The 25132-nt window shown below is 41.7% G+C and overlaps 2 protein-coding genes across 3 annotated transcripts in view; one reads left to right on the forward strand and one right to left on the reverse strand.

Moving 5' to 3' along the window:
* dhx36 (DEAH (Asp-Glu-Ala-His) box polypeptide 36) overlaps positions 1-14209 on the forward strand; it is a 29195-nt gene extending 14986 nt beyond the window's left edge. The window contains exons 13-26 of the mRNA XM_037774916.1: positions 2143-2230; positions 3308-3363; positions 3502-3566; positions 4115-4258; positions 4657-4774; positions 6032-6130; positions 7353-7526; positions 7656-7742; positions 7832-7915; positions 9356-9455; positions 9614-9704; positions 10928-11048; positions 12440-12592; positions 13635-14209. Coding sequence (XP_037630844.1) covers positions 2143-2230; positions 3308-3363; positions 3502-3566; positions 4115-4258; positions 4657-4774; positions 6032-6130; positions 7353-7526; positions 7656-7742; positions 7832-7915; positions 9356-9455; positions 9614-9704; positions 10928-11048; positions 12440-12592; positions 13635-13859 — 1605 coding nt within the window. The 3' untranslated portion in view covers positions 13860-14209. The remainder of the gene's footprint in view (positions 1-2142; positions 2231-3307; positions 3364-3501; positions 3567-4114; positions 4259-4656; positions 4775-6031; positions 6131-7352; positions 7527-7655; positions 7743-7831; positions 7916-9355; positions 9456-9613; positions 9705-10927; positions 11049-12439; positions 12593-13634) is intronic.
* A 372-nt stretch (positions 14210-14581) lies between these two features.
* LOC119491189 (rho guanine nucleotide exchange factor 26-like) overlaps positions 14582-25132 on the reverse strand; it is a 29315-nt gene continuing 18764 nt past the window's right edge. For both annotated transcript variants that reach the window (XM_037774918.1, XM_037774917.1), the window contains 3 exons: positions 16973-17043; positions 16668-16772; positions 14582-16294 (listed from right to left, as the gene is read on the reverse strand). In XM_037774918.1, the coding sequence (XP_037630846.1) occupies positions 16152-16294; positions 16668-16772; positions 16973-17043 (319 nt within the window). In that variant the 3' untranslated portion in view covers positions 14582-16151. The remainder of the gene's footprint in view (positions 16295-16667; positions 16773-16972; positions 17044-25132) is intronic.

A 25132-nucleotide genomic window follows, 5' to 3' on the forward strand; every position in this document is an offset into this window, starting at 1 on the left:
ATAAATTGCATATTTGTGTGTCATACTTCTAAACACCTTTCAAGACACCCGGCTGTTTTGGTTTATAACTCTTGATTATGTGATTAGTTAATGATTCCAGAGGCGGAATCAAACCTCACCAACTGAAATGTGTTTGTAGCAACTGACATCAAAAGTCTTGGTTAGGTTCTGTTTACTTATTCTTTGATCAGATATTTTCTGCCCTAATTCAGGAAATGAGGAAACTTTGTTAGTTTTAGCCATTAAAAAGGACCTGTTATTCAGTTTCAAGCACATGCTTGTATTTTGGGTTTCTACTAGAACATGTTCACATGCTTTAATGTTAAAAAAAACACTTTATTTTTCTCATAACGGATGTGCTGCAGCACCTCTTTTCAAACCTACGTTTTGTTTGAGCTCCTGCCCCGCCCCCTCCCAAAAGCCCAGTCTGCTCTGATTGGTCAGCTGGTTCACTCTGTTGTGATTGGTCAACCAAACCAAGCTCTTCAGACTCCGCTCCAGCTTCGCTCTAACTAGCTTTGTTTGTCAAACTAGCCGTTATGCTGGTCTTGTGCAAATGTGTTACTTGGTGACATCACCATGTTACAGAAGAAAAGGCGGGACTTCAAGCAAGACGTTTCAGACAGTTTAGGAGCAGTGTTTCTGTGGGGGAGAGTAACTCCCTTTGGCGTGGACTTTGGGCTTGCAGACATTTTACATGCACAAAAAAACGATATAACACATTAAAGGAAAGAGAAAAAGCACAACAGCATAATAGGGCCTGACTGATGCATTGAGAAGTTTGGCATTTTATTAAAGGGACAGTGTGTAGGATTTGGCGGCATCTAGTGATGTGGTTGCAGATTGCAACCGACTGAGTACCCCTCCCTCTCCAGGACTGCGGCAGCACGAGACACCGAGTGCAAAACTGTGGTAATGCCGTGATATCTTTCAGGACCTTTGCCTCGCCTCTTTTAGGAGCAACGCAATTCAGAGGGCGGCTGGCGTTACCACAGTTTGGAAGAAGCGTGTCACAGAACTACGGTGGCCTTTAGCTAACGCGAAAACGCAAAAAGCTTTCTCTAGAGCCAGCGTTTGGTTTATCCGTTCTGGGCTACTGTAGAAACATGGCGGAGCAACATGGCAGGACTCTCTGAAGAGGACCGGCTCCCTATGTAGATATGAAGGACTCATTCTTAGGTAATAAAAACACAACGATTCTTAGTTTCGGGTGCTTCTACACTAAAGAAAACAAAGTTATTAATTTTTTATTCCATTTCTGCTAATAGATCCCCCGAAATGTTACACACTGGATCTTCAAGTGAAAAAAGGTTTATAGAAAAACATGTTTATATTTCTCAAAGGTCAAATCTGAGGTATTGTATTGGCACCAGTATCGGAAACTTTCAAACAGTACCTGGCCCCAAATTATATCCATTTGTACATCTTTTCCGTATATCTGATAATATGGATGTCTGCTCTAGTAGTTGACTATAATTTAAATTCTCTGTGTACTGTTCTTTGCTGCTACAATAATAGAGTTGCTCCTCATCAATCATTAAAGTTATATTTATCCATTGTACCATTATGCGATGTTGTTTTTTTTATGTTTGAGGGCTGACACCTACTTTACGTTAAGTGCTCATCCGTTGCATTGTCAAGACAGCTGAATGTGCAAAGATCTGTTCGCACTGGAATACCTCCAACTCTATTAGCCACCATCATCTGTTATCCTGCTGATGTTTTCTCAGCTTGCATTTGTGTGCCTCTATATTTTCCAGGTGACTAATTGGTTTTCTTTTTTTTTTTTTTTACTGCTGCTTTGAGTGAGTCTATCTCGGTGGTAATGTGAAGTAGCAGAGGCTGCCCATGCCTTGCAGTGGGAAGATGTTGTTGTCATAATGATGTTGGCAGCCAATGTCAGGGCCTATTGTGCGGCTGAATGTGGAGGTTTGGAGCTCAGGGCAAGTCTTCTCCATCTGCCTCGGCTCAGCTCCTTCCGAGGACACGGGCACCTTGTTCGCTTGGCTCAGTTGTTGTTGAGGCTCCTGCGGCTAATGACTGTTTGTTCCTTGTTGTGTTTTCTCTTCTGAAACCCCCGCCGTTTTTTTTTTTGTGAGTCTTTCAGCTGTTAAGTGTTGATGTCATATCTTTGTCTGACAGGAAGGAGCAATCTTGGTCTTCCTTCCTGGCTGGGACAACATCAGCGGCCTCAATGACCTGCTCACGGCTCAACAGATGTTCCGATCAGGTACACGCAATCATGGCAACACACAAATATATGACATAGAAGTGCATACTAGTGACTTACAGGTTAATATACTGTAGAAGATATCATTATTCTCTTATGGTTGTGCTGTTTTGCGATTTTTAAAGTCCTCCGCCACTCAAAAATGTATTTTCCCTATTGTTACTTCACTCGGATGTTTGACCTTCAATGTGCAGGCGGATGTTTTTGCAGAGTTTGACACTAGAAGGCTGTTTTCACATTCAGCTGCTGAATGGAGAAAGTTTCTCTGTGCTCACTTTATAAGAACTTTATAGTACGTGTAAATATGAAGAGAATGACTTTTTTTACTAGTTTGGAAGCCAATTCTGGTCCAATATCCAACTTACAGAAGTGTGTAGAGCTGAAACTATTAATCAATTAGAAATTAATTGGGTTTTGGAAAATTCTGAATGGCAATGTCACTATTGTCTGATATTTTATAGACCAAGCGTAACTCGATAAATCAAGAACATATTCTGCAGATTGATCGATAATGGAAATAGTTGTTAGTTGCAGCCCTAGTGTGATGTGAAAACTTAAGAAACCTCCAGTGTGCATATATGTATTCTGTATGAAATGAACAATATTTGCACATTCATACATAGTGAGACAAAGTCACTCCTTTTTTCCTGTGGACCATCTTGGAACCCTATTTCAGAAAAAATGTGAACGGTAGTCAACGGCGAGAGACAAATATTTAGCAATTTTGCAACTCAAGAAAGTGCTGTGAAAATACGTAATTAGAAAGACTACACACCCAAAAGTTGCCTACGTTTTTTTGTGAAAAAAATAGAAATTATTAATATGTCATAAAACATGACTGAAGGGGATCTTGAAATATATTTGATTTTTTAATTAATTAATCGTAAGTGTTTTTCTGTCCATTTTTTTTTTTTTTTTTTTTGCCAAAGATGAACAAATAACAATATTTACCAGGATATTCAAGGTTGTATTTTTAGACATAGAATAATTGTTCAGCCTCACACACCAGCAGTTTAATCTTATGCTGGCAAATGGTGCTTTGTTTGAGTTTTTCTTGTATGTCCTGTTGTGTTTCAGACCGGTTCGTTATCATCCCTTTGCACTCCCTCATGCCTACCGTTAATCAGACGCAGGTCAGCATTCTTCTGTCTCTCTCTGTGCCTGTCTCTCTGACTGTGTCTGTCTCTCTGTCTGTCTGCCGATTGTCCTGCCTTACTCCCTCTTCAATATCAGAAAAGTCCAATCTCATCTTTCTCCCTCACTCTTCTCAGGTGTTCAAACGGCCTCCTCCTGGAGTCAGAAAGATTGTGATTGCTACCAATATAGCTGAGACCAGGTATGTGAATGTGTGTTTGTTTGGGTTGTCCAGCTTTTGTATTTACTCCCTTTTGAAAATGTATTTTTGACTGTTACTTTCTGGTAAGTTTGAGAATAATAAATATAAAAGTCAGTCGTGTAGGCGTCTGTGTTTGTGTGTACAAGTGTAATGCAATGGGTCCCAGTCATTAACAGGAACAGCTGATTTTTGGCTAATTAGCATCCATTTCTTGGATTGATTACTGTAATATTGGCATGGATGGAGCACACTGAGTCTCCGTCAGGCAATTTGTTAACATATTCACAAACTGGGCAAATTAAGAAGCTGCTTGCACTCCCCTCACATCACTCCACTAAATATAAACTCTAAACCTACCAGAGGGCGACAATTTATTTTTACTTCTGAATGATTGTGTGTGTGTGTGTGTGTGTGTATGTGTGTGTGAGAGCGTTTTAGCTAAGCATTCTTGACAGACTGCTTTGAAGTAGTTTTTTTTTTTTGGTCTTTATTCCATCCCCTTTTTTTCTTTCTCCCCCCTCTTCGTCTCTCTCCACTCTTCCTCGCAGCATCACCATAGACGACGTTGTTTACGTGATCGATGGAGGCAAGATCAAGGAGACCAACTTTGACACCAACAACAACATCAGCACCATGACAGCAGAGTGGGTCAGCCTGGCCAACGCCAAACAGAGGAGAGGACGTGCTGGCAGGTATGTATGTATGTGTGTGGATATCTTTATAACGAGGTCACGCTGTGTATTAGTGCCTCTGGGGATGCAATGCTAATCTGGAAGGATTATTTTTTTCCTTCTATTCGTCATCTCAGCTCTCGCTTGTCAGTCTTCCCCTGTCAGCCCACTCCTTCCTGCCTTCACCATCTGTAAACACTGAGAACAGCAAAGCGTAGTCAATCCCAGGTCGTTTCCAGACGTCTGTTCCGTTAGCTAGCTCTGACATCAAAGTGGAGGCAAGGCCCAATTAGCAGGAGATGCTCACTGAGTGACGTTTCATCCAATTGATTTCAAATCAAGTTCTTGTCACAGGGCCGATGTAACACGTCTCCCCTCTCTGTCCCACTTTCTTCTTCTTCTTCTGTGCATATATCCAGAGTGTGTCCCGGGAAGTGCTATCATCTGTACAACGGTCTCAGGGCCAGCCTGCTGGATGCCTATCAATTACCCGAAATCATGAGGACACCGCTGGAGGAGCTGTGCCTGCAAATCAAGGTTGTGTTTATGGAGAGAAAGAGGGAGACGGTCTGACAGAGAGAGAGAGAGAGAGAGAAATAGGTGTTGGCTGGGGAGTTGAGATGAGGACAAGATTGCTGTGAATGAGAGTTGTGAGTGCAGCGGGGGCGGGATGGGTTTGGGGGACGAGGACAATGCTGCTGTTTTTGGTCTTGGCGTTGAATTACAGCCTCTCCTGCTTAACGAGAACTGGGGATGAACATACTGGGCTGACTCACGCCCTTCGCTCTCCAGCTCTCTTTCTCTCTCTGTTTTTGCCGACAACATAATCATCGTTCTCTCTCACGCTTTCTTCTTCCTATTTTTTTTTTCCCCTCCTCTTTTTAAAACCCTCACACTCCACTCAGACATATTTCAACCCATGCTAATGGAACATTAAGCCAAAGTTCACTCAGATCTAGTGTTTGCAATGATTGTTCTTTTCACCAGTGGTTTTATTGGATATGCATTTGAGTGTGTGTGTGTCTTCCACTACTTCAGTTGTGATGTATTGGAGTGTGTGTTTGTGTGTAAATGTGTTTTTTTGAAGCTGGTGGGTGAGAGGAGGACTAATGCATCAGTCTGTCCTTTAAAGTGAGAGAAACACTGACAACATGCTAACCCTGAGCGAGCAGACTCTCTAATGCACAAGCACTCCAACACCAAGCTATTAGTCAGACACAGAAATGTGGCCATACTCTTCAGTTTGTCACAGGTAGATGTTTGGTGTATTTAAAAATCTCTATTTGATATGGAAGTGGATACATATTTAGAGAATTTGGTTTTTCATAATATAATAGAAGCATGTTAAAATGGTTAACCCTACACAGTGTTGGTTGTTTTGTCACGTACATCTTGTAAACAGCAATATAAAGTAGGGCTGTCCTCGACCAAAGAAATTATTAGTCGACTAATCGATTAGGTGATTTGACAATTGACTTTTACAAATTATTTTATTTATTTATTTATTATTACACAATAAGAGTTTTGATGATTAATTATCAGTAATGTGGATATAATGACAAATAATGCCATTTTCCGATATCCAAAATCTATGTCAATATCTAGTCTCATATCGCTGATTTCGATATTATATTGATATATTGCCCAGCCCTACTATATTGCCCACAATTCAGTGTTTGCCACCAAATGACAAGCACTTAGACAAAGAGAGGGGAATTTAATGTAAAAAATAATGACATGCATTGCTGATAAATGTATATTGTAATGTAATGTAATGTGATTTGTGCTGCCTAGATACTGAAGCTTGGGTCGATAGCTCGGTTCCTGGAGAAAGCCCTGGACCCTCCCACTGAAAAGGCCGTCAACCTCGCCATCAAGAACCTCTCAGACCTGGTAAGAAGAAGTAAAGATCATTCAAAACGTTTTTAAAGATATGTTAAGAACAAACCAGGAACAACACTTAACTTTAGGGCTGCGACTAATGATTAGTTTCATTATCGATTAATCTGATGATTTTCTTGATTGCTCTATAAAATGTAAAAAAATGGTTAAAAAAAACAAAAACCTGCAGTTTCTTAAAGGTCTTATTGATAACATTTTTATGTAGACAAATATTTTGTTTTAAATAATTCATCCACAGAGCTTTTAGAAAGGTGACGAATACAATTTTGACGGGTCCAAAATGAATGTTTTGTTTATCTCTGTGGAAGACAGCTGACGTTTAGTTCCCACTACTAACAAGGCTTGTGAGCCAATAGTAAAACGACGCTGGTATCACGTGGTATCTCTGGGTCGTTAGTTAGTGTGGAAAAAAAACTTATAAACGGCTGAGATTGACGGTAAGTGCCTGGCAACGACTTGTTGTGATGTAAATGCGACGGAACGGGGGAGGGAGAGAGTTATAAATGTTATCAATAGCACCTTTAAAATCAAAGTTAATGTCTTCAAATAGCTTGCTTTGTCCAATCAACAGTCTTAAGTAATAGTAAATTGATATTTTTTAGGTTTAAGACTAAATACAACAAATCCTAACAACTTGGAAGCTGAAATTTGGGAATGTTTGGTCCTTTTGCTTGAAAAATTACTGAAAAAAAAATAAATTTTCTGTCAATTACCTAATTAATTAGTTGACTTATTGTTTCAGCTTTAATCAACAGTTGTTGTTTTTTTATCAAAATCTATAGTGCCGGCAAAGAAAAGTACAATAGTCATTTGGGAAACAGTAGCATTTTAGCAGAGACTCTCTATTAAACTGAGCATGTGGTTTCGAGGTCTCCTGTCTGGAAGCATTATCTACAAATGTGCTAGTTCCAAGGATGCCTATCCTCTAGTGGAGGAGGAAGGTTGGAAAAAAAAACAACTGAGGACTAAATGAGAAATCAGTACTCATTAAACTGATTAAGAGGATAAAGCATGACAATTATTTCATGCTAACAAGGTTAAAACACAATGAAAATCAGTGGAGGAAGGTGAGACGTTACTGTCACAAAACTTTAAAAAGAGAGCTTTAAAAAGCCTTAATTAATATGCTATGTTAGCTTAACAAAGGCTTTTTTCCCACTTTATATTTTGGGATGTTTATTTGTGTAAATTCCGTGTGATTTTCTTCTGCTAGAACGCCCTGGACCGTTCAGAGAACCTGACAGCGCTGGGTTTCCACCTGGCTCGTCTGCCCGTGGAGCCTCACATCGGCAAACTCATCCTGTTTGGAGCTCTGCTGGGCTGCCTCGACCCCGTGCTCACCATCGCCGCGTCACTCAGCTTCAAAGACCCTTTCTTCATACCCTTGGTAGGGCACTGAGATGAAAGCTTGTGTCGGCAGCGACACACAGGCGCACTTCAACCCGTTGCCGCTCTCAACCTCCTTCTTCTTCTTCTTCTTTCATCGTAAAGTATTTAATGCATCTGTCTCTCTCAGGGTAAAGAGAAGATGGCAGACATGAGAAGGAGGACCCTGTCAAGAAACTCCAAGAGTGACCACCTCACTATTGTCAACGCTTTCCAGGTAAGACGGCCCCCATCTTTCACATCTGACTTTCATCTCTGTCTGCTGCATAAATTGATCCTGTCTTAATTTACCCATTGATTGACCAGGGCTGGCAGGAAGCCAAACAGCGCGGTGCCAGGTATGAGAGGGAGTACTGCTGGGACAACTTCCTCTCTGCCAATACACTCCAGGTGAGCTCAATACTGATGTGAAAATAAAACCACATTACATGTTTAAGTTGACTTCTGCCTGGACAGATAAGGACTACGGCCAGGGTCTGCCAAATGCGGGTAAATTGTTGGCACTGGTGGGTAAAATCGTCAGGCGATGCGCCACTTTGGCAGACAGGGAAAACGCTGGGGATGGGAACAGAGAACTGGTTCTCAGTTGTCCGATTCCTTGGCATCTCATGCCTCTGTGTCTACCGATTCCTCTTCGATACTTTCCAACTTTTACGCATGCACAATGACACATACACAAGCTGTGTCATGTTTCAGTTTGTTTGGGACTGGAGCAACGGCAGAAAGAGGGAAAAGTGCCCAAAAGCATGGCGCTACTACTACTAAAACTGAGGGGATGTACCTCTTTTTTTTCCCTGATAATGCTACACTGTGAACAACAAATCTGTGTTGAAATTAACAGGAGGAGATCTGGTGACGCTACCTGTTAGAAGTTGGTGGGCAGCACAGTCCTGCTTGGCTAAATAACGGAGCTACTATCGTTAACTGAGGTTCCATGAGTGACATTATGAGGTGTTCAAGCTCTATTCATTAAAAATGACTATTGGGTTAAGGTAAATTACAACGTTATCATGAAGTGTTCAAGTGTAATCCTGTAAAAATTAGGTTTTTGGCAAGAAACTTGAATAAATCCACTTGTTTGTAGGAGATGTTTTCACAACAATATAGAATAGATAAGAGAGGGAATTATGACCTGTTTAACTTCCTTAAACTAACTCTAAGCAGCTTATAATACATTATTAAAACTACTAATTAGTTTAACTAACTACTACTTTTTTAATCAAAGCAAATATTTAAATAATCATAATCATTTGAATTGTGTTTTTATGCAAATAACCACTATAGATGACAATAAAAAAGTACAGTGCTGTGTACAGTGCCCTCCCACCCCCCGAAAAATAGGGCCCCCGGAAGCTACGGTGTAATTCCAACACTGTAATTTACCATGCATACAATGTTTTTCATGTAAAATATATCAAACATTGAATGGCGTCAGATCTAAAATGTTATTTTATCATTTAGCGCAAAGATTTAAAAAGTGGCAGATATAATTTCAGAGTGGCAGACAAAAAAATACTTGCCTGCCACAGTGGCAGCCCTGACAAGGGCCGTGTATTAGCAAGAATCTAGCGATACGATACGTACTGTATCATAATAGAAGTGCTATGATTCAATATATTGTGATACTGGTGCTACTTTTTGTGCAATCTGAGCCATTGTCTGCTACAAATCTTTGCATGTAAACTATTAATTAAAAACGATAGTGTTTCTGAGAATCGATACAATATCACAAAACATAATATCGCGATACTCAAGGGTATCAATATTTCCTTACATCCCTAATAAGGACATGCAGCCTTTTCAGTAATAATTTCTCTTTTTGTCATTCAGATGCTGCACAACATGAAGGGCCAGTTTGCTGAGCATCTAATGAACACAGGCTTTGTCAGCAGCAGGGACCCCAAAGACCCCAAATCCAATGTCAACTCTGGTAAGTTAGGGGAGAGTTTTGGTTGCGATTCAACTGTCAGAAAAACGCTCTCTTAGGAATGTTAAAACCAGGCTGTGGAGCAGTAATGAAATCATACAAGACATGTAAATGTAGCAGCGCTCATTTGTTCTTTCTCCAACTCCCACTTCCTTCCTCAGATAATGAAAAGTTGATCAAGGCGGTGATTGTAGCCGGTCTGTACCCGAAGGTGGCCACGATCAGACCGTCTGGCAGCAAGAAGAGGCCCGGGTGAGTCAAAGACAGACAGGAAAGGGACTGCAAAAGCACAAGATAGAGAAGTGCACAATCATTCTTACTGAACTTTAGACAGAAAAGTGGACTTCACACTGCAAAATCTCATCAGAGCTCTCAGGTAAGAGTTCTGTAAGAGTCCCTCCTGTGACAATCACCTGAGGCTATGCAGAGACCACGTTAGGAAAATTGTCAAAAACAGAGGCACTTTCGCAGCTGAAGATCAATGCACTCATCATAAAACTGCCCTCAGGCAGCTGCCATGGGCAACGGCAGTGACCCGCGTGCAAAAGTCAGACGCACGCAACAGGGAGACAGACACATCACAGTAGGGCTGTCACTTTTGTTTGTCCGTCTCAGTGACAGCTTTAGACCCAGCTGCGCAGTGAAATTGCCGGGATCGTTTCCCCCTGCATAGATAATTCTCAACTCGTGATGCCAAGCCAGTTAAAGTTTTGTCCGCACCACATCTCTGCAGAATTTAGTGGATTCATTGCTCCATGAAGCACTTTTTGTTTGTTGTTGCTGCTGCTAAATCAGACTGCTGTCTGGTACAGGCAGCTTTGTTCCCAGCAGTCGAGCAGTCGTTTTTTTGTCTGGCTGACACATACAGAGTTTGAAACGCGATGTTACTTTCATGTTAGAGATGATTTGCCGACTGCATCACAACTCGTCTTTGGTACATGCCATGCTCAAATGGCAGGAGGCATTCTTTGTGCTTCGTATTAACAAAGCAAAAGCACCTGAAGGGTTGTTTCTGGAACGACTTTTTGATTCATTTGAACAAAATGTATTCTGGCGATGAGGAATTTTCACACAATTTGGGGCGACAACATATGCATACAAACACACATGTATTAATGTAGTAATATAACGTGTAAATACGAAATTTGTACAATTATTTTGTTCAAAATTGTAGAAAAAATATATGTTACTACTGAAATAAGATGAAAATGCCTGTACATCATTGCAACACACTAAAAGAGTACTAAAATTGTCGGACTCACAATGGACAGTTAAAAGAAAGTATCAAAATCGATGCAGCAGAAACAGAGTTATTGTCATTTTCTGGTGCCCACCTTACATCCAGTGGTTTGGATTACAATGACGGTGATAAAAACTATTAAGTGATCAAGTGTTGGAGATGTGACTTTTACCAGCATACCTAACCCTAACACCCAGACAGTCACACACACACTCTAACATCTTTCCTCTCTCAGGGTGAAGGCGTACACCCAGGCTGATGGAAAGGTGTGCATCCACCCGAAATCAGTCAACGCCGAAGAGACTCAGTTCAACTACACATGGCTCATCTACCACCTCAAGATGAGAACGAGCAGTGTGAGTAGGCGACGCCGCTGTGTGTGTTTTTACACTCGAGTGTGTGTGTGTTGATTTTGTTCGTGTCCGTCTGGAAAGAGGGAACCGGTGGTTAAAGGTTGGCGGTGGTGTCACGCCAGCTTTACACTGGATGAATATTTGATTAAAACGCCGCCTTTCAACTCTCTCTCAAAGGCTCTTATGCTTCAAAGCATCCAGACACAATGTAAGAGGTGTTGGTGGTGGTGGTGGGGGAAAACGGTCAATGCTGCTCCCTGACTGCCGCCTCCACTCCTCTTCCTCTTTCTACCTTTGCCCCTCTTCAAACTCCTATTTCCCCCTCTCTTCCATCTCTGTCTGTCTTTGTTCTTACCGCGCCGTCTCTCTTTGTGAATGTTACCATTCGGCAGAAAAAAAAACACCTTTCATGTCCTCTCTGATTGCTGCCTGTGTCTTTTTGTCTCTCACTTTGCTGCCTTGGTCTTTATGAAGAAAAGTGTTTTGCTGGATGTCATCATTATCATTATTATTGCCACTGTTACTTTTTTTTTCTTGTGCACAATGCTATGCATTTGTGTCTATTATAAAAGTAAGGTTCTCTGAGAGTGCAAGATTGTCAAGGTCATTTGTTTACTGCGAGAGAAAGAGAGAGAGAGAGAAGGAAGCAGAAGACCAGAGGAAGCAAAGTGAGGGATGACGTTAAACTTTATCTCCTCTGACGCACTTGCCCCTGGTGGTCCATTGCATTACACATTCATGGGGCAAAAGCAGTTGTCCCTGCTCTCTCCTTGCTTCTTTTTTCTCTTCATCTGCCACCCACTCCCTCCACATTTCTCTTCCTCTCTCTGATGCTAATTTTCAACATTTCTGTCTGTTGCCTTCAAAGCTGAAAGAGGTTTTGTTTGACCTCGGTCTGCTGCTTATGTAGTGTCTGTGGCTTTTAACCTTAGAGCTAAGCACTTTTTGAGAGTGTGTGCATACAGATCAGTGCATTACCTACAGAGTATTACTTCTCTGAATATTCTGAATTTTCAATAATTCGTGAAACATATTTACTTTTGTCATTTGTTTAAGAAAACTGTTTTCATTTTGGGTATCAATAGCCAATCTCCTCTGCAAAAGCAGCTGTCAGTTGAGCACAGGGAGGAAAATGGATGGAAAAGAGTGCAACACATTTGGGAGACTCACAGACAGGGCAAGATGACATTTCTCTTAACACTGGAGGCACTTAAACACATTTCAAACTGGCACAGCCTCTCTCCACTAATGGGACACTTTCAGCCCACACCACAGAATAGCTGCCGGGCACGGTGTGTCATAATGATCCCGCTCACTGTCGCTGACTGTTTGCTGTAAAGCTCCTGTCGTTGTGCGTTAGCGACATCTCTCTCTCTCTGTCCGCGTGTCCTCAGATCTTCCTGTATGACTGCACCGAGGTGTCCCCGTTCTCGCTGCTGTTCTTCGGGGGAGACATCACGATCCAGAAAGACGAAGACCAGGAAACCATCGCCGTGGACGAGTGGATCGTCTTCAGGTCCCCGGCGCGCATCGCTCACCTCGTCAAGGTAAGCGAAGGACGCGACAAAAGCGAAGATTAATCTCTAGGGCTGTCCTCGACCAAAGAAATTCTTAGTCAACCAACACTCATACATTTTGTCAACTAATTGATTTGATCGACATATCTGTAAAACTGAGTTTCTCCACAAAGATTCACACAAAAACACCACTTTAAATCTTGTGTTTACCAAAGATGTGCTCATAAGTTTCTTGGAAATAAGTCATTCAGCATGAAAAAAAGCACAAAAAAACGACTAATCGACTAAAAATTTTAGTCGACTAAGACCAAAATGACAGGTTACTCGACTAATCGACTAAGGGCCGGGCCACACAGGGAACGCCAGCAGCGCATGGCAGCTGCAGATCCTCTTAGCTTAGAGCAGTCACACTGCCCACGTGAGCAGCGCAGCTCAGCTGCATGCCAGCTGTGCTTCTTCTAGAGATCCGAGGTCTCGCATATTTTTTCCGTGTGCCGTTCATGGCAACAGTGAAAGTGATCTTTTGACAGTATATTACATCATACCAGCAACATTACTACAGTTTCATTGTCTGTATCTGTAGAATACAGTATGTCACAGACATGAAAAAAAGTAAAGTAAATTTATTTTTAACTCAACACTACCTGCTTCTGTTTCAAAATAAAAGCCCTCAAGCGTTTTTTTTCTGTGGACGGAATTCCTTCATTGTTAACATGAGGTTTTTATTCTGACATATTTGCAGGACAGTGTTGTAGAAAATGCAGTGACTTGCAGGGCTCCATGAACAAACAAAGTACCGGGTTTTAATTGTGAATTATTACTGTTATTTACAAATGAGCACAAGTTCTTAACCTTTTTCTGTCTAAAATAAATATAAATTACATTTACAATGAAGTGAAATGGCCATTATGAAAGGAAAACTCAATGTAGAAAGAAAGGGCTGGCAGCAGCAGCGCTGCAGCACAAACGCCGGTGTGGACGCAGCAGTTCAGCGAGGCAGCCGCCACATGCTGCTGGCATGCCCAGTCTGGGCCAGTCAGTTACTGACCTCCCTTTCCTGTCTTTTCTACAGAGTTTAAAGAAAGAGCTGGATTCTCTGCTGGAGGAGAAAATCCGTAACCCCGCTCCCGTGGACTGGCAGAACCGTCAGTCCAAAGACTGCGCGGTCATCACAGCCATCATCGACCTCATCACCACCCAGGAGAAGCCCACAGGCAGCGCTCAAGGCTATGACAGAACGTGGGCCCCAAGAGGACAACGCATTCAGTTCAATGACGACGAGGACGACGAGGATTAGAAGTGGCCAAATTTCGAGCTGAAGAGAAGAGCCTTGGAAAACGACTGGTTGCATCCTTGGACACAGAGGTCAGTTGGGATATTTATGATAACCAGCTGGCCTCCTTGATGGTGCTCCTGAATGCCAAACCAAGCACGCAAGAGCACTGGAAAATGTTATGCACTTGAATGACTCCCATTATTCTTTTTTTTTGTGCCTATTCTGTCGTTATTTTGCAAGGACCAATCCATGTTCGAATACACTCGGCAGCGGTTTTGTTTACTGTTTTCATTTGTATAAATGTTGCTCGTTTTTAAGCAATGTCACTTAAAAGTCTGCGCAATAAAGAAAGGATGTTAAAAAAAAAAAAACGCCTGGTTTAGCTTCACCTGCCTTACTAGGCTGAAATTTAGAAATTAAAAAATAACCATTACCCTGAAATATTGCAGGCTTTATGGTGGGAAACTGTAATTGGTTCTGTGATGGGAGAGCACCATTTGTTTCTGAGCTTTGAGAGAGCACTCACTGAAGTCACCTGGGTAATATTTGGTTGGAATGAACACCTGCATAGCTCATAAATATCTGAAAAGGTGCTGCTGGTCGGAGGATTTATGCACATTTCTGATTAATCTGCACAGAGTACACACGGCTAATTTATTGCTACTGGAGGAATAACAGTAGTATTTTTCTTTTGCTCTATCTAGCAGTGGTCCTCATGGGAAGTATTGATCATTGAGAGTACATACCAAGCAATTGAGATTTTATTTATAGTGACTGGTTGAAATATACAAGGTTGACTAAACAAGTTTCTGCAATATAAATCTGTATTTTGGAAAAACATATGTTACAATTCAGGCTGTTTTACATATTTACATGTTCACAGGTTATTCACAATAGTTACAAAGTACAGGAAGTGATTGAAATGAAGATCAATTCATGCTTAGATGTGTAGTTTTCCCTGAGTGCAAATGCAAAGCTTCTTCCGGGGTTCTCGTGTCCTTCCCCGCTGAGCGCTCTGCCCGCTAACCGTCACACCTCGCTTCGTGTAGCTCAACAGTTTGTGGTTGTCATTTGGGCCGGGGCCAGAGCATTGGGCTTGATATATGGTGTTATCATCTCACGTTGACCAAAGCCATCCATTTAGTTCGGCTTGGCAACACAAAAAAAAAAAAGATGACTCACGTCGGACAATCACATTAAAAGCAGGGGTGCTCTCTTCTTCCGGTCGCACCATCAGCAGCAGCAGCACAAATTAATTCAGCTTGCCTCTGGAACATCACAGATATAAATCCTGAGGGGGATATTTTTAAATACACCCCCCCCCCTGGCTGGCATCGAGTGTGCGTGATATTTCAGGCTGTCCAAACTCATTGAGTGGATAGGGGAGAAAAAAAAAAAAACGGCGTTTGTGACACAAATGTAGAGTCTGATTCACGGCGGTGACATTAACCGGTGACAAACGGCAAGGCGGAGAACAGATACTGGCCCTTGTGCTTAACCTGTGGATGAAACATGAGATTATACCTCCCAGAGGACTGTAATTCTTATCATCCAATTCATTAGGACTATTATTTACACAAAAGCGTCAAGACAATTCATGTTTTTTTCTTCTGCGACTCAAACGTACACCCTATTGTATTTAACTTGTCATCAGATGCTAATGAAACAGGATTTCTACACTAACCCACACACTTTAAAGAAGCTGCCAATCCCCACCGTCCTGCCTTATTAGCACTTTCATAATCAACATCTTCACAGTTGCAGAAAGCTTCTAATTACATGGCGTGATCCTCATTATCAGGCTGCTGTCATTTTCACACTATTTTGCTCTACCTTGCCTCCTATAGCGGATACCGTGGTCTCCGTTATTACACCGCACATCACCTTACACTCAATATGTTTGGGAAAAAAAATAACAAAAATTACAAATTTCACACAAACAGTTGTTATGTAGCGGAGTGTTGAAAGCAGTGACTCCGGCAGTGGGTGTGAATTAATGAATGTGACAGATCCCACCCACACAGGGGCCGATCGGTGATTAAAGAAGATCTCTGTTCGTCTGCTGTGTTTGTTCCCGGCTTTGCTTTGAAACTAAGATATTTCATGGACGCTGAGCAAGAAGTCTTAAAGAGTTATGGCTTCATCTTTAACCCGCTGTAAACAGTCCACCAGCCCCCTCAGAGTCCCTGAAGGCAGGTCACTGATGTTGTAACTCATTCACTTCTTAAAAAAAGGGAAGGTCACCGGTGAGTCAACGGATCTCTACCAGCTGAGAAAAGCCCTCTGTGGTTGAAGCGGCGCTCTCATCCGCTCTCACACGTTCGTCTCCAACCCCTGCAGGCGGTCCATCCTCTGCATGTTGCGCTCGATGGTGGCCTGGCACGTGATTGGCTGGGCGCACTCGGCGAGGAACCACCCCCGTTCTCCGTCGCGCAGCCGCTCGCCTTCATACCAGCCTAAAGAGGAGAAATTGCACTGATGACGTGAAAACTGAAGCATTTCCTCACTCCCTGCTTTTGATGCTCAATACCGTCTGTTCTTTAACATGAAAGTCGGTTGCTATGGTCACCGAAAGGGAAATGACCTCAGGCCACTGTGTGTTTTTGTTTAGGTTTAAAAAAACACATCTTCAAACAGGTGTAAGGTCCATTATGTGTGTGTGAGACAGACTGGTATTGAAAAGGAGAGAGCATAAAAGTGCATGATGAAAGGACGCAGTTGAAACAGGAAGGTGGGAAATGAGGGGAATACTAAAGAGGGTGAGTGAAGCTATAGAGAGAGCTACAGAGACAGAGCGATAACGGAGAGAGAGAGAGAGAGATAATGTACCGTCTTCTACAGTCTGCGAGACCAGCACCACATCAGCCACCTGCAGGGACAACTCATCCGGCTGCTTGGCTGTGTAAGTTCTGATCACCTCCACCTGCATGACATCTACAAAAACACACAAACACAAATCCATGAATTACTTCAGATAGGTTATTTGAATATATCTGAATTAACAAACCAATTGTATTGAAATTAATCTGAGAAAAAAAAACAGTTCATCGAATGACCACAAGGTGGTGCAATAGGCTAAAAATAGAGGTCAGTTAAGTGTGTGTGTGTGTGTGTGTGTGTGAGAAACAACTTACTGGTTCTGTCCTGACTCTTGTTGTTGTTGACATTCTGGCCCAGAGCGCTGATCCACCGAGCACGCTCGTTCCTAAAAGCACAAATAACCACGTTATTTAACCCTCTGAGACTCACAGTAGACAGTTTTTGTCTTTTTTAGGGGGATACAACAGGGGGTCTTTAGGGGGAGATAGCAGGTCAACAGTAGATGTCACATAGAAGTGGTGTACATCATCTGAAAGCTGAGAACCTGAAGATTAATTTGAGATGCAGCTCAACACTGTGTGTCAAGTTGTTCTAGTCATAAATCAGAAATAAACATGAATTAAATAAATTGTAAAAGTATATAAGGGCTAAGAACATTATGATATAAGTATATGATGGCCATTCCCGTCCTCTATTATGTTTTATAAGTTGCTGCAGCAATTTTTGGGTTGATACAGTTTGTTACACAGATTTGGAGCTAAATTTAACCATTTTTTTATCACTCGATTTGATACAAAATTATCAAAAATCCCTCCAAAATACCACATTAAGACACCAAGACCTTGAGGAACACCATAGAAAAAGTCATGCTGTGATTTGATAACACAAACTTTTGACTTGGAGATTTCGGCGATTAGATGGCAAACACTTCTGTTCTGCAAACTGCTCAGAAACCCCCTTATTGTCAGTATACCTAATCCTCTGAATGCTCTAGGTCTCTAGTTTGTGGCTGTAAAGTTTCATGAGGCTGTGAGAACATTCGCAGCTATAAAGGACAGTCCACTTAAACTAAGCAACATCTTGCTTGCATGCCGACAGGCTATTGGGGCAAATAAATAATTAAGTTGGCTGGCAAGTTATGCCTTCCTTCCCTCCCTCCTCTCTGTCCCCCGTCTGAGAGAGAGAACAGAGGTGTGTTTTCAGTCGCAGAGAACTGAGAAGCACAAGGCCGATTCCCAGGAGGGAACAGACCTGCTTTTGCTTTCCCTTCCTCTCTTGTGGGTTTCATGGGAAAGAAACAGTGGGTGGAGTCGCACAGGTCAGATTCCACGAAACTCTCTAATTTCACCTGTTCTCATCGGCTACTGACGGAGGGGGGTGGGAGGATTTAGACAGAGATAAAGGGGGTTCAGGAAATGAACCAGAGGGGGTCGTTGAGGCCCCCTGTGACTCAGCACCACCGGCTTGAATCATGCAGATAGCTGCAACATGCAGACAATCACAGACGGAGCGGCATTTTTGTGGACTCTTCTTCACAACGGCCACAAATGGACCTCGAACAGGCGAGACCCATGAGTCAGACCTCATTATTGTGTTCCCATTGTACACAAGCTGTTTTGATCCTTTCCAGGACACACAAGCTGTAAAACACGGGGTCACGCCATCCTTCCACCACTAATTGGACCGTATGAAATCACCATAACTCTTTTATAACTATTACTATCAATAAAATGATTAACTTAGAGGCCATCAATGTGCACGCACAATGCAATATTACAAGTCTGATAAAGTGTGACCTTTGGAGTAGAACGATACATTTTACACTCTAGTGTAACTGCCATGTCCACTGCCATTTTATGTAGTCCATAGTCCAGGTGGGAAATAATCGCTCACTAGTAAAGTGACGTCATTTTCCATGTTGATTATTTCATATTCATAGTTGGTGTGTTTCAAGCTCTCCCGCTCTGCCACTGATTTTGGAGGTTAGCTAAACTAACATTTTGGCGGTCATATTCCTCTGATACTAATATTTTTCCTACCTGTTTTTAAGTTATTCCTTTTGTGAGCCATTGCACTCAATAATGAAGCAACACTTGTTTATATCCAAGTAAAAGAAAATATCAAGTCTCAAACAAGGTTATAATAGTTTTTGAATTTTCAATTATTTTTTTATTTTATTTTTTGACTCAAAGTCATTTTAGTTTTAGTTGGTTTTCAGAGTGTGTTTGCTAGTTTTAGTTTATCTTCAGTTTTTCAGAAATGTTTAGTTTTTTATATATTTGATTTAATATTAAAGTAGTTTTAGTTTGTTTTTGTCAGGGCCAGCTATAATGTCTCAGAAGTAAACAAAATCAAGTCCATTCAATTTCTGTGATTCAGTGTCACAAGAGTTGATGGAAATTCATGCCGTCTCTTTTTTTAGGTTGTGATATACTGTAGCTAAAAAACTAAAAAATTTAAATTAATTAATTTATTTTTATTTTATTTGTAATAGTTTTCACACAGGCAATATTGTTTCAGTTTAGTTTTAGTTTGTTTTACTTAAAGGATATAGTTTTTAATTAGTTTCAGTTTACTAAAAATATTTTTCATTGATTATTGTCATTTTAGTTTCAGTTTTAGTTTATTATAATAACCCTGGACTTAAGAGGCTACAGCCACGCTAGCAGCTCTGTGAGGTAGAAAGTTTTTGGCATCATTGGGCAAAAATACCATAATAACCTTTCAGCATATTGTAATTCAAGTGCTCTGAGAGAAAACCAGACTTCTGCATACAGTAGCAGGTATTTCAGTTGCAATACATCCCGACTGGAACATGGACGTCTGTACCAAATTTCATATGCAATCCGTCTAATAGCTAATACCACAAGTGTGAAACTGCTGGTGGCGCCAGAGGAAAAGGGGCTCCGTACTGAATGTGCAAGTTCTTCTAACATCCGAGCTGCTCTGTGGGAACAGCATCTGTTAGCTGTTGCTTCAGACAGCTGGACACACATGCCGACAGATTCATGTGCACATACGTAACACGCCGTCATGACGGGTCGCTTTCTCATGCTTAAACAGCTGAAATACTTTATCCAAACTATGAATGTATTCCATATATTTCACGAGCAGCACAGGGCGGGCAAACAGGCAACCGCTTGTGTTTGAGAGGCACTTAATGGTTATCTGTGGAATGTGAGGCACATACCAAAAGAGGTTCAGGTGAAAAAATAAAAAACGCTTTCGAACTGTAGAGCGGGTGTGTATGTGTTTACACACAGGCATGTGAATACTGCATTAAGGCACAAACAGCAGGTGCTTGCCCTCTTCCCCTTCTAGATGACTGCAAGCCTGTGCAGGATCAGTCTATTCAAGAAGTAGAGGGCGTAAAGCTCCCTCTGCTTTTAACCATTCATGATCCCAACGTGCAAGAGAATACCGAGAATCATAAATCCATTGTCGGAGGTTCTGGTTTCACCTCTGAAAGGAAGAGGAGAGGCCTCGCGTGCTGCACTGTAAAACCTCTTTCTCACAAGCAGATAAAGAGCGATGACAGCCTCTTTCTAACCTCTGCCAACTTCAAATCACCACCAGACCACTGTTTTATAAACTCTCCCCTCTCCCCCTAACCCTTTCTGCTCTCTTCTATCAACGTGTTTACTCTCAACTAAGGCCCTCCCTTGTTTTCCACTTAACCACAGGTCAGAACGGTATTCGGGTGCTCCTCCGACAAAAAACATGACATCTCTCTGACCGGAGCCGACCGGGCCGGGGGAAACTCCCAGACCGAAGGGAATGATTCTCATCAGCAATTTTCTCGTTATCTCATAAGCAAAAGCAGACATAGTAAGATTATCAAAAACAATAACACAAACGAAAGCAGACGGAGTAAAAAAGAAAAAACAAAAACAATGCCAAAATGTGCATAAGACTCCCTCCTCCGGGTTACGTAACCGATGCTGCTTTGTGTTACAGCTGCATAACAGAACTGTTTTGCTGCAGACTTCTGAAGCTGCTCTGTTCCACTAATAGAGAAGCACTATTCACTGACTCTGGACAGGACACAGCATCAGGGTCACGGGGAAGACGCGCAGCGAACAAAAAGGATACAGACAGAGAAAAGGAAGAGGACACAGACAGAAAAGACAAGCGTCCTCCTTGTGCCATCTCCGATTCCAGCTGTCTCGTCTGGATTCCTGATGTGTTACGTCACAGCTGTGGTCAAGGATCAAGTCTATTGTATGCATGCTTCTTAGACCTCACACAGTGATGCACAGACACAGGTATGGCATAAGATAGCGAGTAGAGAACAAATGGAACTGAATGCGAAAAATGCCCATGCTGACCAGCATGAGAAGAAGGCCATTGCTACTGTTTCATTTCCACAAAAAAAAACAACACAGACACCGCCTTCAGTCAGAATGTGTGGAATTTCACATTGTAACCCGACTTCAGCTGCACTTCAATTCAGTGGTGAAGTGAACAATATGGGGAAGTGTATGCAATACAGTCACTTTTTATTCCAGTAGAGAATACTTATTTTTTCCCAAGCAAAATAATGCATATACCTGCAGAGAAATCATGCACAAAGTAGACCTGCATTGTTGTGGTCTTCCACTTTTGAAATGTGACAACAAGAACAGATCAGCTGGCTGTCCTGTCCTTTTATATTATTGCAAATTGAATATGTTTGGATTTTTGGACTGTTAGTTTTGGTGCTCTTAGTCGAACAACACAATTTCAATTCAACACCTACAGTTCTGAACTTAGTTTTCATAATTTCCTGGCATTTTATTGACTAAACAATCCATTTATTGAAAAAAAAAAAAATAATCAACCGATTCATATATAATGAAAATAATAGTTAGTTGTAGTCCTGCCAATAGACCGTATAGTGGACGTAGTCACTGTGACGTCACCCATTGGTTTTTGGACTGCCGTTTGGAAGCCTCGAGTTTGGCATTTTGGCCGTCGCCTTTTTGTTTTTTTGCAACCCAAAGTGACACGAGAGGATGGAGCTAAGTACAACCAAATGCTGAATAAGTCATTTTTAGGCGACTGAAAAGGTTATAATTGACTTTCCTGAACTGAAAACACGTTGTGAAAGGGTTAAAGTTGTAAGATTAAAAACATGGACAACGCCCAGACCGCACAACTCCCAGACCGGGCAACGGCGTGCTATTGACCTGTCAATCACAAGGTAGCCACGCCCTAAAGCACACCCTGCTTTATGGTCTATTTGACTCTAAATGGGACCATCATTTACTAAATGAACATCATGCTGTATTGAATAAGACTGAAACTAGCGATTGAGAACATAAACTCATGTTTACAATGTTTACTGAGGTAATAAATCAAGTGAGAAGTAGGCTCATTTTCTCATAGACTTCTGTACAATCAGACTTCTTTTTGCAACCAGAGGAGTCGCCCCCTGTTGGCTATTAGAAAGAATGCACGTTTAAGGCCCTTCAGCACTGGCTTCACTTTTCAGACCCCGCAGTTGCCCCACTGGTCCTGCCTGATTGTTATTCCATCAAAATAAGCAATTTTAACATGTCATCCTAGGCTCTTGGAACTTGTGATAGGCATGCTTTCTGACATTTTATAGACTTAATGAGTAATCAAAATAATAAGTAGTTTCATCTATAATGAAAATAATCATTAGCTTGCAGCCCGACTCTCCACTCTTACAGCCTCAACACTCCTTATTGTCCTCTCTCCCTCATTTAACTCTGCCAGAAGCCCAAAATAGGCTGGCTAATGTAACACCACTTCCATGTGTCATGTCGCGTTAGATCACTAAATTGGGGATGAATGGCCGAAAGAAGAGGAAGTTATCTGGTCATCAAAAACAAAGAGCAGACACTGGCTGCTGTCTAAAAGATGAGACACGGGGCCGTGAAGAAGAGGACGGGAGAGTGAGGAAATAGGCGAGGAGGAGGGATAGTCGTGGGAAACTGCCCACAATGTGCCGCTGCTAGGCAACAGCTTAAACAATGCCTAGCAACCGCTGTAACAATGGACGGTTGCCAGGGTCTCCTCTCCTCGGTTCATTCAGGATTACAGTGAGTGGAGCGCTGCACCCCTCACATCATCACATCCTAGACAAGGGCCCCAAACTCAAGCTATCACAGGAGGGAGTCTAGGGGCTTTCCACAATGACACACACACACACACACTAGACAGAGTGGGCCGTTAAGACCAGGAGACCCCCCCATGTATACACGGGCAATACATAAGGCTCAGCAGGCAACACGTTTAAGTCATGTCAGAAAGATTCCCTCCTACACAGGCTCATAGCGGTCACACTTAACACGATTACTGCAGTTGCTTTGTCAGGTTTCACTTAGTAGCAGCACGGGGGCCGAACATCAGCGGTTCACACACTGCTGTTCAACTAGAAAACAGGGTTTCATTTCCAATAGCAACAGGGAACCAACACTAAACTGTGCGGTGGATATTTACAGTAGTGGTTCCACATAAAATTACAAATATCTGACTTTTCTTTCAGCTTTGATTCCTTTTTCTTTTTTCAGGCTTCTCAATGAAACAATGGGCCTCGTGCAGGAAGCGACATACAAACAAATGTTCTGTTATTTTTGTTCGTATCCACGATTTGTTCTTATTTTGTTAGTAACCATTGATTTCTGGGACTGACTGATGTTTTTACTTTCGCTCTTCTCTTAGGTAAGAGGAAATGATACGAGTGGTCGAGAGCACTCTTACCAAAATAAGAAAAAGACATCTTGTTTTCACAGTCCTCAAATTTGTTTGTCCAACGCAAGGAAACATACATTTTAAATGTGAGGAATATATATAAAAAAAAAATGCATGAATAAGATACAGATTATTAAATGTTTTAGAGTAATTATAAGGATTGCATCATTAGATTTGTGGGCTAAAGAAATACTGTTGATTCATTGATATCAATTAAGATTTGGATGAAATTGTGTCTATCCATCCATCTGTCCATGTATGTTCTTCTCATAGCTTTTTTTGGCGGTATCTGTCCAATTCTTAGGCATGTGTCGGAGTATTTGCACATAGCACAACACCTGCATTTATAGTAGTATAGTATAGTATAGGATAGTATTTAGGGGGCGTTACCAGATCTAATAATAACAATCAGCCACAGGCCTCCAATTTATGATCAAGTGGGATTCATCATTCAGCACACCTAAAGCAGATTTGGATTGTTACGAATGTTTGGTGCATCTGGAGTTGACTTCTCTTATTTTTTATCCAAACAGAAAATTAAAAGAAAATATAAGAGACATTTAAGAGAAATGTTGCTGCGTGAGACCCAGTGACACACAAGCTTTTATGAGGAGTAACAAGAGGACATAGCATGGCTGAACGGATCACAGGCTGCAGTAGGTGATGTTGAAGGGTGAAACGCAGTTGCATTTTAAAGTTATCACATTAAAAGGGGTTTCTTCAAAATGCTTCTGTCTACCGTCACTTTGACATGTTTCTGTTCAGCTGTTGCACCTGCACCAAGTACTGAGCTGTTGTTAGGAAGGCTTACTTTATGTTCTGCCTTTGGAAATAAAAAGGTTAACATGTTTAATTATATAATTATATAATTGACTGAATCCCTTCTATTACCTTTAACAACTTACATCTGAAAGTTGTAGTAAAATTCAAACTCTTATAGATAAAAACACTGTAGTCACAAAATAACACAATATGTACCTGTGGAACCTTTGGCTGAAAAAGCCTTTATAAGAGAGCTAAGAGACATTTTAAAAAGGCAGTGTTTTGTACAGTGGAGCTGAAAAACACACCTGTATAATGAGAATACAGGAGGCGGCTCTCTAACTACCACAGGAATGAGGAGGAACAGGCCCCCGTGCATATGAAAACACTCTTCAACAAAGCCTTCAACCACAGAAAATAATTACAGTGAAAGCCGAGTGTGTGCACATTTTGTGTACGTGCGTGCACATGGCCTATCGCTAACTAGAACAAATAAAACCTGCATGAAGCCCAATATATGACAGATCCCCTTTGTTTGTGCGGGTTGTATAATCTATCTAAACAACCTTGTGTTTCACTCTATTTGCTGTACGAAGAGAGATGTGTGGGGGGGGGCACAGCTACAGGCATGAATGTGAAGGAAGCTCAAAACCAGCTGACTGTGTTTCTAAGTCAGGTCTGTGAGTAATCATTTACGCTGCACATGCAAAACATGTCAGCCGGCAGACGGTAAACAAAGAGAGCTGCTTTTCCTCAGAATAGATGGTTGGGTTAGCAGACGCTCAGTCAACAAAACAATGATCTGGTACAGCCGGTCTGCGTTACAGGACGACTGCAGACAGTACGACTGTATAGCAGACCAATAAACTTCCCTTTCCTCGGCCACATAAACAACAAGCAGGAAGGCTCAGGTTGTAGCTTGAGAATAGATGTAACAAAATATCCCTGTGACCTCTAATGGACCAAAAAGAGACTAAGAGCTGAGGAGAGAGGGATAAAGGGATTTTCTTACT

Source organism: Sebastes umbrosus, chromosome 7 (assembly GCF_015220745.1).
Source record: "Sebastes umbrosus isolate fSebUmb1 chromosome 7, fSebUmb1.pri, whole genome shotgun sequence".
Taxonomy (NCBI): Eukaryota; Metazoa; Chordata; class Actinopteri; order Perciformes; family Sebastidae; genus Sebastes; species Sebastes umbrosus.